The 18,380-nt window shown below is 41.8% G+C and overlaps 2 protein-coding genes across 2 annotated transcripts in view; one reads left to right on the top strand and one right to left on the bottom strand.

Moving 5' to 3' along the window:
* LOC107193074 (protein neuralized) overlaps positions 1–12,778 on the bottom strand; it is a 77,362-nt gene extending 64,584 nt beyond the window's left edge. Inside the window, exon 1 of the mRNA XM_015582454.1 lies at positions 12,457–12,778. Coding sequence (XP_015437940.1) covers positions 12,457–12,490 — 34 coding nt within the window. The 5' untranslated portion in view covers positions 12,491–12,778. The remainder of the gene's footprint in view (positions 1–12,456) is intronic.
* Positions 12,779–15,037: 2,259 nt separating this feature from the next.
* On the top strand, positions 15,038–17,707 carry LOC107193054. The gene is made up of 4 exons (XM_015582436.1): positions 15,038–15,101; positions 16,074–16,250; positions 16,925–17,039; positions 17,593–17,707. Exons 1-4 carry the CDS (start codon positions 15,038–15,040, stop codon positions 17,705–17,707), a joined length of 471 nt encoding a protein of 156 aa, XP_015437922.1.
* The last annotated feature ends 673 nt before the right edge of the window (positions 17,708–18,380 follow it).

Below are 18,380 nucleotides of genomic sequence, written 5' to 3'. Positions count from 1 at the left end.
ATAGGAAAGCGTGCCTGGTTAAATTGCGAGAAATATGGCGCCAAGATGGGACCACGACAGAAATGGGCACAATTTTATTCGAATAATACACAGTGAGAAGCAGAAGTGTCTAGGATCGTCAACCTGACCTTTAAACAGTTCATGAGATTAAATAATTGTTTCCAGAATGTGTGCTCATTCAAGAAGAAATATTATTTTATAATAAAAATTGGAATTATTAATTGTCATAGGCTCAAGTCGTCCCATAGACGTACCTTTCATAAAATCTTGAGAATCCCATCGAAAGAATCGCAGATTCAAACTGTTCGAAATCAGCGATCACGATCTATCCAAAACGAAATGTAAACTGAAAATGACTAACCCTCCTTCAATGAGGAGACAAATACTGATAACGTACTTCCTCCCCACTTCAGTTCTTTCCTCCTGACAATTTCATATCATGTAATTAGGTCGAACTATGATCATTATTCAGCAACATTTGCAAGGCAATGGACTCAAGACGTGCCTTTCATAGAACCCAAGCTGCCCCGAGAATCGCGGATCCGGACTGCTCGAAATCGGCGATCACGATCTATCGATAATACCAGCATCCTCTTCTCTCTCTCCCCCGCTTCCTGCTTCGACCCCGCGCCGCGAAACGCCATGCATAATTCAGCGGTCTGGCCCCTGGCTGGGTTAAAAGCATCGAATTCCAGGACTCCGGGAGTGTCCTGAAGCTGATGAAGACAGGGGCCACGGGATAGAGAAGCTGCCATGTTACCCTACTCGCCTTGCCGCCGTCCTCCTACTCCGTATCCCGGTTCGGTGATCCCGGGGATCACAGGAAGCAGCCGAGAAACGGGGATGGCGTTGTTACCAAGTGAACGTATTAAGGGTGGTAGGAGGCTCGACAGATGTTGAAAATTTCAGACTCGGGCGAAGGACCGGGAGAGTGAAATAACCGGTGGGAGGCGTGCGCGCAAGAGGGAGGACGAGTGGGGGGATGCGAAGGGGTAGACAGAGACGAACAGAACGGGAGGAACGTTGGCGAGAGGACAATGGAGAACGGTGGCGCGTGGCTAGCCGGTCGACGTGGCGGGGATAAATACAGGGTGTAGGAGACACTTAAAACGACGATGAGGATGATGAGAAAAGGAAAGAGAGGAGAGAGACCAGAGGTGTACTCCGATACACGGGGTGCATTGAACTGAATCTTTAACTTTGGGGAAGAATCGAGAGACTGTTGAATTGTCGCGAATTAATGCAACGAAAGGTTTGGACGCACAGGGTGATTTGTCAAGTGGGCGGCTGGTTTCACTTGAACAGATGGAATAATGAAAAATTGTTATAAGATAACGTATGAAAGTTCTTTTCACGTTGGAGCGGAGTACAGTAAATCCTCGATGAGTGTTTGAAAGCCCAGCCAGTAAAACCCTTTACATTCCCCTTTCCATCACCTACGAAACAGCATCCTCAAACCCAGCAAGAACCCAACGTCCCAAAAACAATGTCTCACAGACTAAAAACTCTTCCCCAACATTTATCAATCCATCTTCCAAATCACATCGCAACAAATAACTCGTCCATCCACCACGAAGTACCGAAAACCGACACCTCAAGAATTCCAAAAAACCGAATTCCTCCTACCATCGTCGCATCCACCGGTCCCGGCTCGTGTGACAAACACACACACGTACAGTAAACTTCGTGCAGACGGTCGCGAAGTAATTTTAATGATTAATAATTACAAGCCGCGCGCCGTTTCTTCCTTCGGCCGTTTTACCGGGCACACGACATTCTCCCCGCCAAGGTGGGAAACGCCGACACGCGCCAGCCGCGGTATTGTCGCGTGGCTCGTCCGCCTTAAAGAGAGCCAGGGCCCCCAGTGGGACCGAGATAGATGATACAGGGAGCTGGTATACGGAACAAGGACGAACTCGCGACGTCCGATCGAGAGATGGAGGACGACGGGTGGAGGAGCAGGAGAGAAGCGGATAAGTCGCCACCTGCCACGAATGGGCAGATGTGCCTTAGGTCCGGCGGGTCCGACGTCCTCGAATTGCCTCCTGGTCCCGGACAGGTCCACGCGGCCGCGTACACGGAAGAGAAACAGACTAAGCAATTAAATGATAATGCCGTGTAAAAGTTGTTACGGAGGATTTCAAAGAGACCCATATCAGTGACCGATTTAGCTAAAAGATCATCTAGCTAGCCTGGAGTAAGAGACGAAATGGGATGAGGTTCCGAATGTTTGTACGATATTTTATATACAGGGTGAACCACGAATCCTGATCTGTAGAGATTACTCTGTTATTAACAGTCCGATCGAAAATGTTTTTATCGGGTATAGCATGGTTTCAAGAGAGCTTTAACGTGATTATAGCAAATTCTTTGTCCACTCTTTTTTTTCATGATTTTTCAAGGTCACCTTCCATTTTTTGCAAATACACCTATAATTTTTTTACGCCTATCTGTTAGAGGATTTCAAGACGAATTCGGTAAGTATCATAACATAACATGTGTTACTTTTTTTTCATCTGGGTCGAGAAAAGATTAAAGAAATATTCAAACTGTAATATTACAAAGAGTGTCGTATGCTACGCCATTGTACGCGTTCCGATGTTGAGCTCTTGCCTACTGTTTGTAAAAATTTCGTTCTGTACATTGGAACACATCTAATTGTATATCCTGATCACGATTCGTGGTTCACCCTGTATATATATATATACACATGGGTGTGTATAAAAAAAAGCATAAAGGTGAAATGTGACGGTATCCCACTCATTAACCAGAAATTCACGAGTATCCACGGCCGGCGTGCATAAATTCTCTATCATGACTGAAATAAACTAATTGACTATCTCACGCGAACGATAAACGCAAGCGATTCCTATGTCCCCTCCCGCCCCTGTCATCTTTTATTGCGTCGAGAGGCTGCAGCTCGTTATTACGAGCTTGACAAACAGGTGGTTGAAAAACCATTTCTCTTCGAGTCATTCGAAGTACGCGGCGGCCGGGCAACGAGAGAGCGAAGAAGCAGGTGCCGATCAGTTTTCCGTCAGGCAACAATGCCCGATTTTTTCGGCCGATATCGACGACGCGACATCTCCGTCTGGCTATGGAACGGAGAATTCGACGTGGACAACCTTGACGAGTCATACTGTAGATTTAATATTCTAGGAAAAATAAATAAGCCTAAGTCAGAACGAAGTTGTCTTTATAATAATGCGATTAACAACGTCTAACTGAAAAATAAACACAAAATTACTTTCCGAAATAATTAAACAGCCAAATCCTTATCAAACCAGAGTACCCCAACGCCCACCCTTCATCAAAATCTTATTATTCGAACCGCGACAATGAAGGGCGATTCCGATCGTGCAAGGATCAGCTGCAGCCGGCAATATAAGGCTCCGATAGGGTTTAGAAAACTGTATCTGTCGCCGTGACGGTTTTCTATAGGCGTATATGCGAGCAAACGGAGCCCGATCGTCCTCTCTGGGTATTGTCCGGCCGCGAAAGTAAAGAACTAGAGGATGACGAGATGCTTGGGCCGTGGTGGTGGGGGGAGCCCACCAGGGCCCGGTGGACGACGTCCGCGGCCGCATTGTGCCCGCGAAAGGGTGCATCGGCCCACATCGCGTTGGATTTCGCATTCACTCGGAAATAATAAGGATTCGCCGCCGCCGCAGCTTTCTTTCTCTCCTCAGGAAACAACCGGGCCGAGGGTCCGCCGTTTTGGCAGCCGGCACACGAAAAGACTACGGAGGAACAGTTTGCGGACACGAATGCCGGAAAAATGTCGGCAATTTCGTATTATGAGACAGTATCGTTGCGGACCCAATTGCTGATCAGAACCTAATTCCTGATCAATATGGTACGGGGGTCGGCAAACTTTTGAGTCGGAAGGGCCAAACAACAATTTAAAAATTATTTGAAAGCTGTAAATATAGTTTTATAAATAAGGAAAATTTAAAGTAACATTAATTGTACTTCAGAGCCACATGTAAGCAGAGTTGGGCAGAGTTTTATTCGAATAATATACAGTGAAAAGCAACAGTATCTAAGTTTTATCTAGATAATGAGTTTGCCCATCTCTGCATGTCAGTACTGACTGTTCAGTGTGAATGTTCTGCGGACGAGAACGCAGAGGGTGGAAATCCTAGCAGCGACAACGAGCAAGGGGTTAATACGAGCCATTAGTGTCTGTCTCAGGGACAAGTGCTACGTTTCCCACTGTTTGTTCCAACAATTTCGGTGAGTCGATGAGTTATGACATTTCGAACACTCGAATGTATCACGCCGAGTTGCAACCCTTCCGGAAGGGTGACGCATTCGTGAAAAAAAAAAGTTACAAAAAATGTATAAAAACCGACCCACCCCTAGGATATTCCAGACATCTGACTGAGATTCGAATAGAAGACACAAATTGCGAATAAAAAAAAATATGTAGTTTGTGTGCAATTGTGATGGTAATCTAACTGTGATTAAATATAGGCAACATGTGCATCTCTCAGAAGAGTGGTTAATCAACCCCTATTATAAATAAAATTTAAATCTCATACTACAAATCTTACACTTTGTACGATTAGCTGTATATGATGTTTTTTGCTTATATATACATATTAATCTACATTTTGGAGAACAATATTTATAATACAGGGTGTCTCATCAAACTATACATATAAGGTTCTAATTTTCTGCTACAGTGTTAGAATTATAACCTACATTGTTAGTTGTAAATAAATACCAATAACTTTGTAAAATCCGTACTAACTACGTAAAACGTTTTTTGGCTGCAACATTACACTTATGGAAAAGGTAAAATCACAGAAAAATAGACATTACCACACCATTCAACTTTTCCCTCAACAGTTTCTTTCCATCTCCTACCAAATTCAAGATATAGCCCGTCCCACTTGCGTGACGCACACTGTACACGTTTCATTAACTTAAATGATTAATTTATATAAACAACAAACCTTCCACGAATAAGTAAAATTACAAACAATTCACAAACATCTGGGAATACGTTCAAATCAACGTAAAGAAACATCGATCCGTGGAAAAGTTCAGTAATACCCATCGAGAGCACACCCCTTTTGACCCTCCGACCGGATCGATGCGACCACCCCCGCACGATAACCAAGTCCAAAACGAAGTTTTATTCCGACTCGTGATTAATTATGCGAGCACACCGTTGGCCGCAATTAAGCCACCGAGTATCCAGCGTTTCGCCACGCGTAAACGTCAGCGTGTACGCACGAGGAGGGTGAAGAGGGGGGGTTGTTGGGGCCCTGGAGCAAAAGGGTGTGCCTCCCCCCACCGCCCTGAAAGAAAGTAAAATAGCTTTGCGAGAGAGACTTTTATCCCTCGTTAAGGGAGGACCGATGGTAACCCTCGCAATTATAGGAACCACCCCTTCGACAAACTTGATGGGGTGGAGACCCCATAAGCCTTCGAGGAAAATTCGTACGTCGACAGAAAACGGGGGAGTTAAGCGAAACCCACCCCCGTGTTATCAAAGGGTTCAGCCGTGGGTTTTGTCCGAACGGAGACGCGACTGTTCTCTCAACCCTTTCAGTGCGAAAAATAATTTCGAAATTCAATGAGCTCACGGCATCGGTCTCTATTGTTTTCACAAGATTTTCGTTCTGTCTGAAAAATTTGAATAATAGTCAATTAAGTTGCTCTGCTAATTAGAGAAATGAATTTCGAATGTACATTAAATTTGCAAAGGGACGCCGAATATAGCCGCGAAATTCCAATCGGGTAACTGTCCGCCAGTGTCGGCGATTCATCGAGAACAAGTGGCGTGTCGCGAGGCGTTTCCGCGACCATTAAAAGCGGAAACAACCGCGAAGGAGAGGGCCTCCGCGGGACACGGAGCAGACAGGGAGGGCGGAGGGGGTAGAGGTTCCTAAACCGTCGTTCCCTCTTAAAATTAATCCGCGATGGTTGCAAATAGCCTCTTTGACGAGCGGCCAATTCTCTCGCGCGAATCGCGTGGATGCCACTCTCTGCGTACTTTCGCCTATTCTAACGAGGAGAAGACGAAGAAGAGGAAACGAGAAGAAAGAAACGCAGACGGACGGGACACGCGTCAGTGGTATAGAAATCAATTTTTTTTTTTTTGCGGAACAATGTTTTTCCACGTTTTCTTGAAATCCAGCCGTCGGTCTATTCTACTTGAACGTTCGGCGATCGAGTTAATTGGTGAACTGTATGATTCAATTAAATTGAACGTGAATAATTGATGCGGGTTATATAATTGAGAAATTTATACTGAATTTGGTCGAAGGTACCTTAAATTAGGAAAAGGACTTTCTAACTTTTAAATGTATTATGCTATTACATTTAAACGGTTCGTGGAATTAACTAAATTAATTTATTTACGTTAGTAGATATATAAGGAAATTTTGATGATGAATGATGCTCGATCGAAATTGTAGTGGCTTGAAATGAATTGTAGGTACGAACTTGATTCGGGTGTTAGTAGTTATGAAAATAGAAGAAAGTAAAGAGAATTTTGGAGAATGTAAATTGCAGGAAGCTGCATAAGTAAACAATATTTAAACAACAAATATTGCAAAAGTCTTGTCTTAACTAATTCCTGAAGTTACAATCGTGGACGTTATTGCCAGTTACTTTGGGCCAGCCTTAGTCTAAAGAAAATATGTCTCCGTTAGAATTGCATTTGATAAACCCGTATGACCAATAACTGCATAAAATCCAGAGTCCAAGATGATGGATTTATACGACAGAAAATTACTCCGTAAAAGCTGATGCTATACCAGTGTCTGGGGATAAGTACGGAAACTGGCGTCGACTGCGAGTCGTCACCGTAAGAAGACGAGGGGGGCCCCGGTCTCTCAGAGTAGCCGCAGTTCGCGCCCCGTGGCACGAGAGGAACCTTTTCCAATTGACGTCATAGGCGCACTCTTTTGCCCTTTTTTCCCTCCCCCTTTCGTTCCCTCTCAGGCCAACCCGTCTCCCTCTTTCGCCCCGTTGCCCCACCGGCCGACGTGCAACGGGTTAAGAATACAGCGTGGCGGGATTACTTTCGGCCTATGTGTTGCAACGTTCTGCACTGGGAATAGCCGGTGGCCCAGGGCTGAATTAACAGCCGCTATCGAGACTATATATCTGTGTTTTGTACTCGTCGTCGGGCGAATTCGCCAGCTTCCGAGATTCTTTACCTCCCCCCCCGTACCTGCCCCCACAACCCTCTAGACGCGCGTTCCCGATTCCGTTCGATCCGTTACCCACCACGATTTTTATCGATTCCGTGCAGCCTCTTCGTTAGGAACCATTTGCCACCCTTGTGTTCGAGGATCATTGCACTGCGTTGCGGGAATAGTGAAATAGAGGGTGGTTTTTTTTATCCTTGTTCTCGATTTGGAGCCACATTTTCCATGCAATACAGTAGGTTTCCAGATTCACGACAACCTTCCCTTGGATCTGACAGGGGGGGATTTTCTCGAGAGAAAGACGATCTATAAATCTCACAATCAGTCGACCGATCCTCCCACGCCAGCTCGTACACAGCTGATCCCACAATACGTGTTCGAACTTCAACGTGGACGCGCACAATGACGGGACATTTAAAGATTGCCACTTTAAAGCGTCCATTGTAGGATTGGTACCTGAAGGAAAATCGGCGAAACTTGGGTTGCGATTTAAACCGACCTGGTTACGTACCGTCTGACATTCGAAAAAATAGAAATTTCGCTGGGAGAGCCGATGGCGCAAATCCGAGGGGAGGAACTTCGTTCAACCTGACTGTCGTCCTTTGTTCAGATGGGACGAAGGACACGGGCAGGTAGAGATCGATGAAAACGACGTAACCGCAAGTGAAAAACGAACGAAAAGCGGATAAGTCGTGTGGAACGGTTGAGAAATTTGAGTTAGACATGGTTCGAGGAAAGATCGATGGACTTTTACCATCGATCGTGACGATTAGATGATCGTGTTTCGGGAGATCAAGATAAAAGTCTGACCATTTTCCAATGTTTGTGATTCTCAGTTTCAGATGAATAATAATGATGAGTTTATTAGACAAAAAAGAAAACAAAATATATTAATAATTAAACAACGTTAACAATATTCATTTCTTAACCTTGCTAAAGTACATATCAACAGTACATTATTAAGACAAATATTCTAAATTAATCTTTCGAACATAAAAAGGTTTCTTATTATCTTTATAAAATTTACTAACACATTGACGAATGGAATATCAAAAGCAGTTATTATTTTCCTAATCGTAATATATCTGCATGGATGTTTTTGTTCTTTTTAAAAATATGAAAATTCGTCTCCTCGACCAATCAATGAAATGTTAAGTACCGTAAACTTGAAAATTATCAGCGACCCTGAACGTGTTAAATATTCCACAAGCAAAGTAAAACAACAAGGAGGCGTACTCCATCAATCATAAATCTCGACCGAACTTTTCTCTTAGTTTCGTCAACTCGCTGGTCCCGTGGCCAGCTGTAAAACTTCCCCCTAGCAGTTAATAACCGAGTTTCCGAAACTTCTGTCCGCATTTAATTTAGCTGCAAGAGCGCTCGAACTTTCTCTACTGACAAATCTTCCCGGTTCGCGAAAATACGGAAAATTTATGCTGATCACTGCACTCGAGTTTTCGCGAGGAATTGATCTCGTGAACGAAAGCTAGAATAAACAACATTTTCACTCTATAGTTTCTTAAAGTATTTTCTTACAACATACTGTACCTATTAAGTATGTTACAATGAGTGGAACAAATCGAACAATAGATTAGTACTGTATAAATAATAATACGGTATGGCCTATGTGCCAAAATAAATAAAAAGTGTAGTATAAAAAATAGTATACGAAACGAACCAGTCTGAATTAAAGATTGCTGTTTAGTTGTGCTAATATTCCAAGACACCCCTTATATGACTGCAAGTGCACGCACCAAAGTCAAGGCTCACTTCAGTGTTCTGAAATAATTGTAAAAAAGCATTTACCCCTTCTATAATAACTGCCAATTAGAGTACAACCAAACTAATGAAAATTCGGTCGTAGTTTTTTAGTTTTCCAATAGATAGGTACTGAACATGCTAAATTTTTTTCTAAAATAGTAAATTTTCTTAAATATAAAAAAAGTTGATTTCGACTTTTTTTTTAAATAAAATCCCCAGATTTCCCCTTAAAAAATGTCTGCCCCTGTTGATAGAAAAATACCCTAACTCTGGTGGGAATACCTCCAAAGTGGCAACATTGTCTAACACCAACATTTTGTATTTTGTTGTAAATCCCTCTCGCAAATCCTGGATGACATGGATGACGGAAATCGATCAAACCAGTACACCCAGTAACGACAATCCTGATCTCCGCGAATGCTTCATTTGTCACCGGGTACATCGGTTTTCCCGCAAGTCGGAATTAAATTTTCAGATTCATTAGCCCCCGTGGCGCGTCTCGTGACGCACGAGACGGCTCTCTTTCCCCGGCGTCTCTCTCGTTCTCTCCTTCTCCCGTCTCTATCCCCGTCCTTCTCCACCCTCGAAAATGGCCACACGCAGCCGGCATAGCATCTTCTGGTATAAATACATATGAGAACTGGGTCGCTGCCCTGAACCACACAGCCGCTGCGACGTCTACGAGCTTTCCTCCCCTTTCCCCGGAAGTCTTACCTTTGACCCCGGTCACCGTTTCCGCTGGTAATTAGTCGTACATGTCGCGGGGAACGCAATATCGATTTCGTAAACCGGACGACAGAGTCTTTTTCAAATTTCCCGCCGTTTCTTCGTCCTCCCTACATTTATTTAACACTAGAACTACCAATGATAAACGCATATCTATTTCGATCGGTCGAGAAACATGACGGTAATTTAGGTACGGTTGTTTAGGTACTTGTTATTAACAATATAAATATTTACACGTTGATTTGAACGCTCATAGATTAGACTGCGGAAATTTATGCAAATTCACAATTTCAGATAGTAATATTTAAAAATTAAATGGAACAGAATTTTGGATCCTCTGACAGTGACTTTACTACGTTAACACAGTGATTACAGCGTTAAACTTTCTACCCAGCGCCACTGTACAAATTACTTAATTAATCATCGAAAAACATATGTACACAAACCAGTGATTCTTTTTTCTACAGTAAAATCGCCACAATCGGCGGCATGTATTGTCTCGGCTCAAAATAACAGTTTCACGTTCACTGGCCCAATAATGAGAATAATAATAGTAATAGAGCGATACCACAAAACACCCAAGATCGTTCGTCAAATTGAAGGAAATCGTTCTCTGGGTTTGTTCGCGTGACGTCGATTAGATAATAGAAGGGGAAACGGTTTTGAGGCTCTGCGAATAACATCTGTGGCCCATGCCCAAGGTATACGCGCGTGGTACCTGCGCGCGGGCTTCTACAGCAACGGGCCATCTTGCAAGCCCGGCTCGGAGTACGAAACGAAATCGAAAGGTGTTCCTCCTCCTCGTGGAGGACGAGCTGGTGGAGAGAGATGCAGCTGGCAAAATATTTGTACGGAAGGGAAACGTCTTGTTCACGAATTGCGGCCGGGATACATCGTACACCTTCGCAATTAATTATCGCTTATCGGGGGCTGTTCGTTTTTGCGAAGAAAGATGGCCCCGTGCCACTTTTTATACGAGCTGCTTCGTTACTGTTCCGAAATGATCAACGAATTCAATGGGAATTACAAAAATGAGGAATTACGGTATTGAAGAATCTTTTAACATATCGGCGACAGAGAAAAATATCGTTTTTGTAGTACCTAAATGTGTGACGATTCGAAATGGGAAATCTCAGTTTCATGGTAAATGTATTTGACGATCAGAAACGAGAAATCTTATTTTGAGCGCGTGCATTATTTATTTATTATTTCCCAGGTAACACCTTACACCTTAATCGATCGCCATATGTTCCCTTTTATTTGTTTCTTTCGTTACACATACTAAGATAATTGAGTAGAGGTGCGAAACTTTGCTACTTTTCGTTTCAAAAAAGATACTTTGTTTGGAGAGGTAGGCTTGTTTGAACAATCTGTTTCCCCGTATCTTTTCCTGACAGGCAAAACAGAGTTTAGTAATATAATTATCGAATTTAGGTATTGATTAAAAATACTGTGAAATGTTTACTCATTTCTTATATCTTTTTCAACCGGGAGGGTGTAAAGTTGTAAACAATCACTGAAAGAAGTGAATTAATATAAAAAAAACTTCATATTTTTATAATCCTATTGTTCTACCAGATCATTCTCTTACTAAAATCTTGAATTATTTCATTAAAATCTGCAATATTTTTACATATTTATTATGCTTTTTTTATCACATTACAAAATCAGTTGATGCCATTTTTACCGACAAGATAAATCACACGTGCTTATGGGTGACCAGATGTCGCTCGCGTACAATGGTTCGTTCAAACACGTGTCGGTAAGATAGAAAATCATAATCCTTTCTTAGAAATTAACAGCCAAGAGACTTAATATCCAATAATTGACTACCAACGCTATCAAAATGACAATAAAACAACCGTCTTTAACAGAAGTCCTTAATTCTTATTACCTTCAAACAAAACAACAATAAAGCAATGAAGAACTACACCGATCACAATAACTTTCATTACACTTACATGATGACTATAATCAATACCAAAGGTCCATCGAAAAGAGCAATCAACATACATAGACATTATCGAAATCGTCGAGCAACTAACAAACATAAACACTGCTGATTCGCGCTGCGCGATATCTATGGGAATTACGTAAAACTTTATCTGTACAAATCAACACAAACAGTAATTGCAACGGCCTGGAGGCCGAATACAAATCACATGGCGCGTATGCAACGATTTGTATATGCGCGTGGATGCCCAAGATTCGAACATTTCCGAGCTACGATAAATAACACGTAAAAACTGGCCAGGCTGATCGACTCCGGTCGGAAAACAAAGTAGGAAAAAAGCATCGTTCCGGCGATAACGATCGTTTTGCGCAGATTCGACCACTGCGGCAGGAAAATCGGGGATCAATGACAGACAGAGGAAAGACGTACGAAAATATCGAAAAGAACCGTCGAGCGGGTCGACGAGGAACGGGGTAGTACGTGGACGGGACACGACGAACGGATCCACTGGGAAACGATACCGCGCGTATCCCTGTGGCGATACGCTCGATGCATCAGACGACATAACCTCAAATTGGCGAGGCTGACTCGAAACGCAAGGTGACCGCGACAGAACCGTGCCACCGTTTATCTCTGCGGAAAACACAGACGGGTCGAAAACGTTCTCGCCGCAGACGACGCAATGCCACGAAAAAAGTCAACGAAACTTGCGCAGGAGCTGGCAGCAAAGTCAAGAGCCCTCGCAGTTGACACATGTCAAGCGTGCAGTGCGACTCGAAAAAACGTCGAGTCGGCCGACAACACCACACAATCACGGGTACGGTTGTAAAAAATATCGACACTCACCGCTGTGCCCGGTGTTGCTCGACGACTGGCCCATTATTATCACGCCGACGGCGATGGCAGCCACGGGATAAAGCGCTCGATGGATCGCGGCGGGCTCACGTGAAAAACCGGACGCATGAGTGCGCGAAAGACCGACACATTTTTCGAAAAATACTATCACATCGTGTACCCGCAGTGTCGCTACGGACAGAGACGGACGGCCGCTTCGAGGCGACGAGGTGATTGGCCCGCGACCACCTGCGCGTGCGCGACCCGCGGGATTTTGAATGGGATCGCGTTATCTCGCGAGACGCGGAGACGATTAATACGCTGTCGACCCTGTCCACGGGCTTCTGTCGTTCGCCGGCAGTACGTTGCTAAGAATAAAATAAAGGTAACCTTCACGAATCATTATGGGATTTTCGTTACGATTTCGTAGTTTGCACGATTGACTCGTTAGTGGATCGCGGACTGTGTGCTAATTTTTATTTTCGTAGACTCTTTGAGAACAGACCAGTATCAAAGGAGAGTTTGTTTTAACAGTTGGGAGATTGGATAAGTTTAGAATTAAAGAAAAAATTAGTTAATTCTAGATAAGTACACTGCGGATGTTAATGTAAGTTGATATATTTCTGGACTAATTTACAAAAATTAATAATAAAATTAACGAGTTGACTAGATAATAAAGAAAATGAGGTTTGTGTCAACTGCATTGGAGTTTTTATCTAGAATCTATATATAAGATTACTGATTTATTGTGTTTTGCAATAAAATCCGCAGGCTACTTATCAGCATGGTTATAGAAGTATGTTTACATAATTGGTTCTAATAAGAAGTCAATTTCATAATATATACGCTTTTTTGAACAGCATGAATAACAGTACCTGATCAGCTTAAGTTTTTCGACAATTCTTTTTAAATGTTAATCCTCGACTAGTCGACATTGGGTCACTGTTGATCCAGTTTCGTATTGAAAATATACCGATAATAAATATATTAAATCCATCCACTAAATGGAAGTAATGATTGACGTATAACGATGACCGAGAATAATTCTAAACAGTTCCACGTTCGTAAACTACAAGTCATTGACCCGTCTTAAGAAGCAACAACATAAGCCTTTGTCGATACAAAAACGAAGTTAACCTTCAGATACATATACTTAATACATTTACCTACGATCGAACTACATGTTCGTCACAAGATATCGTGTCAAATGTAATATTCTCCCGTAGACAGTTTCACGTATTTTAAGAAGGTAATAATTTAATTTTACCTTATTGAACCAAACAGTTAGAATCTTCTGTAGACTTGACACCGTCACTAATTTATGACTCTGCGACTGTCTATACATAATGTACTCTGACCCAGTGAAGATGATAGCTAAAGGAGGAGTTAGTCGGACAGATCGAGAAACGAATCGTTACGAACAAATTTACAGTAAACGTATAAACAAGCAGAAGAAGCTCTAAATAAAAAGAAAGAATTTACAAAACCTCTATGTTCCTTGCTTGCAAAGATCCGTGCTTGACTATACACATTCTATACTCCCGCACCTCGATAGAACAAATATAATGACTTTCTACAGACTCATATGCCAATTAACAATAGAGCTATTTAATATCACAGTTCCAGAACAAATATGGTTTTATCATTAATGAACGTTAACGCATTGTAGCTAGTAACCTAATCTACAATACAAACAGAAAGAAGTATGGAGGTACCGAAAGTACGTCTGTGTGTGTTCTTCAATAACAAAAATACATTTACCAGTTTCCATCTATCAAAAACACTACTCAACAGATCTCAAGAAAAGTCGCCATACTTCTTCCCCCATCAATAAAGTACATACCAAAACGATCGTCGAGTCGTCTCCAGCAACGCTCGATCAACGTGAACACGCAAGAGAACACCCTAATAAAAGTTCCGTTCCCCTCGTACAGCACCATAACTTTCGCACAAACACCCCTACACACACACACACGCGTCCCTTATCCCATCCAAATGTCCACGTAGCTATACGCAACCTACGGGTTCGCAACTGCGCCCACAATTCGCGTGTTCCTCGGTCGCATTTTACTGTACCACGCGGAATGGCATCACGCAATTGCGGACTGTCCTAGCCCAGGGTGTTCCTGGGTGGATCAGACCCGAGGGAGGCAAACCGGAAAAGTTCCAACCACGAATTATTTTACGGTTTCCTTTTCACCCCAGTCGATTCCAGGGGAGATCATCGATCAGCCCTTGAAACCCCGTGAAAGACGGTCCTCCGAATCCGACGCGGCTCGTTATCATCATCGCCTTGGTAACCGTTCGGCAAAACACTGCGTCGTAGTGGATACGACAGCGTCGAGGCAGCGTCGCCGAGAAAACCGTGTTCCTTGCCTCCGTATGGATTTGTCGGTGACTACAGACGATTTAGTCCGATCCACGTCCACGGAGACGTTGATCGTCGTTTCGGTTGGGATCGGTCTTTCCCGTCTGACATGAGCCCGCTGGCGATACTCGACACGGAGGACTTTGGGTTCCGTAGCTGACGACAATTGGGAGGATCGCGCTTGCTGCTGGCCTGGGCTGAACCGTTCCGCGGAACCGGGGAAAGATGGACGCCGGGTTCACCTGGATCGTCTGTTTCGGGCTGATCGTGATACTCGTCGTGTCGCAAGGTCAGTGCACCGCGGATAGTAGTGTAATGGGATAAGGAATAATGTAATGTGGCTTATGAACTGAACTTGGGCATGTAATAATACATGAGGACAGAGTCTTGTTGAAGTTGACCGTCCAAGATGAAATTCGGGTGTAGATCGTTAGACTAAAGCAAGTATTTGTAATGAAAGGGAAATCAATTAAGTCAGTTTCTGAACGGATAAGTTGATATACTGTTTGGATAACTAGTTCAATGTAATTTTATTCGAATAATACTCGAATCTAATTTTATACACTGTGCAGAGTCAGCACAGGGGTAGATATTATTGGTATACTTATTCAAAAAAAATTTAATCTTCCTTATTATTTGTCCTATTCTGCTACCTTAGTTAATGTTATCCGAGTAATAGTATTACTTATTATTTGCTCTCTGTAATAGAATCGAAATTATCTTTCAGCGCCACTAGAAATTCTCTTTTAGTACCACGGATTTATATTCATGTGTTTTCTAACGAAAGAATTTCTATTTCCCGTTTTGCATTTACTATGGAATAATGAATTGTTCGTGGAATATGTGAGTACAGATAACCTTCGTGTAACACTGTCGTTCAATTTTTAAAAATTACCGTGTTATGTGAATTTTGTGTTATACTAGACTACTATAATAATTAATATGTATGTGTATACAAAAAATTAGGTTCCAAAAACTAGCAAAACTATTTCTTCACAATTCTTCGACCGTGTTATTCGGAGGTTTCCCCAATTCTCTAAGCGTGTCATAGGAATTCCATGTTACATGGGGGTTGCCTGTAGATCATTTTGAAATTTATTTCCATGCAACCTGTTTGGTATTCTCATTCCAATAATCATATATCGTTCTCGGTTTCCTAGCCTCGTTTCAAATACGAACTGTCTAACCTTGAGTCGACTATCTACTACGACCATTGCACTTGAATAATTTCTCGACGTTTGCTCTGATTCTGTCGCACCAGGCTGGGCCATTGACTGTTTCAAGTGCGTGTCGATCGACGGAGACAATAAGCCCTGCGACGACCCTTTCCACAATAACGGAAGCCTGGCTTTCTTGGAGTCGCCATGCCTGGGAGGTCGCAAAGGCCGCGATGGTCTCTTCCCTGCGACCGCGTGCATCAAAATAGCGGGAATATACGGTAAAACTTCCTCCTTTTGTGATTTGCGAGTGCCCCTTAACCCCCTTTTGGCGCTACGTGTTCACTGAATACACTATGGTTCGCGGCACAATACGCCTCCGTGTCGAAGACCTTAGGCGACAAAAGGGTGGTAAACTGCTCAAAATAATTAGGTGGCTACTTCTTTCCCGTTTGTGGTTGTACAATATTTTAATCGATCATTCCAATTAGTAATTTGATTTTTTCACAATTGTCTCAAAAAATTTAATCAGCCATCGAAACTTTTGGTAATTGATAAATTTCATAAACACGAATATTACTGTAACGTTCAGTCCAGCCTCTAATTTCAACCTTTTTTTTTATCATTCTTAGTTTCCAAGATGTGTAATGAAATAGGTTCACCCTCCATATTGGGATAGTTTTCACCCTCTAAACGTGAATATACTACTCCTATTTAAAATTTTATCGGACTAAGAGATTGTGGAATGGTTGCTATTCTTTGAAGAAATCGAGACACTATACTTCAAAAATTGTTAATTCTTATCCTGTATGATTTAATTATCCTACACAAACATTTGCCTTGGCTCAATACACCATGCATGGAAATTGAAAGAAATTAATTGTTTGGAGATTCGAATAGTTTACGTATCGTTCAATTGACGAGATGAAAAAAAGAACTATTTGTAACCGACTAGACGAGTCTGGAATCTCTTTGACGGTGAGAAGCTGCGCGTTGGACAGCGGAACTTTGACGACCGACTCGGAAATTATAAGAATGTCGCATTGCGGAGGGTTCTACTTCGACGACAAGTGAGTTTAAACGGGAAACGAGTTTTGCTTACTTTCTTATAGGCGATAGTAAAACGCGACGGAAGTTGGGCAATCTGAAATTGAATAACCACAATACAAGAACGAAAAGCGGAAGGAGCTGACAATAAAACGTAAAAAGACTGGGGCGCTCGTATAAATATTATTCGATGCCGTACCTAAAAACAGAATAAAAGAAATGTCTATTCGAAGAGACAATTATTTCGCTGATAAAAGTACTGAACTAGTCCAACTAAATATGAATATAGTGTGTAGTAAATAAGTAAAGAGTATAATGAATGCTAAACACGTAACACAAGTTGCTTTCTATCTGTTAAATGGAATAATACTTCGATTATTTCATAATAAATTAATCTCGAAAACAAACAGTTATTTTCAGAATATTAAAAATGACCACATTGGCAAAGTTTTGGTTAAGAAGATAGAACAGAGAAATACGGAAATTAGATAAATTTCAATGTCAGATTGCGAAATTTGTTAAGTAGTTTATGACACGATTATGATCGTATTTTGATTTTTATCTTATAATTTATAGGTACGTACGTGGTTGCGTTCAATCCTGCAACGACGCGGATGCTTGCAACGGATCCACGCGACAAGCAGCTTCGTTCGTACTTTTGATTCTGTCTCTTTTCATCGAGTTAGCCTGATGGGGATATATACCACATATCAAATGTCGATTACAATCATAGGGAATTATTGTATATAGAAAAGAAAAAGCCTTTATGAGAATACGCATAATGGACCACTTCGGACTTAAAACTATAATACGACCAATTAGCTGTGGACCAAAGACGATAAGGAAGTAATATCATCGATAAAATAATGATATTAATATCAACTATGAGAGAACGATATTGATTTACAATTAGAGTAATTAACACAATATTAAGTCCAACAATAGAGTACATCTGATTTCAGTGTAAACGTGCAATTTAAACGTGCAATTTTTAATCAAACTACTGTCAATGAAAAAAGAAATTGGATTTAAGTTATTTTCTAAGTTTTTTGAGATTATTATTTATACATAGGTCAACTAACTCTTTTATATGTTGTTCGATCGAAATTTTAGTATAACAAGAACGTTCATTATTAGTCAGTTACTGTGCAAATATCTCTGAGAATATTGTTAATAAATGTTTATCGATTTTATTTGTTGCCTAGCGAAAAGTATGACTGGAATGTTTGTGTTTATATTAATTTCGAAACACATTTTGTACATACACTCAAATCAGATATACTTCATAATCAACAAGTATTCAGAACAGACTCACTATTTGATACTGTTCGATAGTTTGCAAATAGAAACGACGAAAGAACTGC

The sequence above is a fragment of the Dufourea novaeangliae genome, unplaced genomic scaffold, assembly GCF_001272555.1.
Source record: "Dufourea novaeangliae isolate 0120121106 unplaced genomic scaffold, ASM127255v1 scaffold493, whole genome shotgun sequence".
Classification (NCBI taxonomy): domain Eukaryota; kingdom Metazoa; phylum Arthropoda; class Insecta; order Hymenoptera; family Halictidae; genus Dufourea; species Dufourea novaeangliae.
The sequence above is the reverse complement of the archived record's forward strand: the minus strand, read 5'-3'. Positions and strand labels throughout refer to the sequence as shown.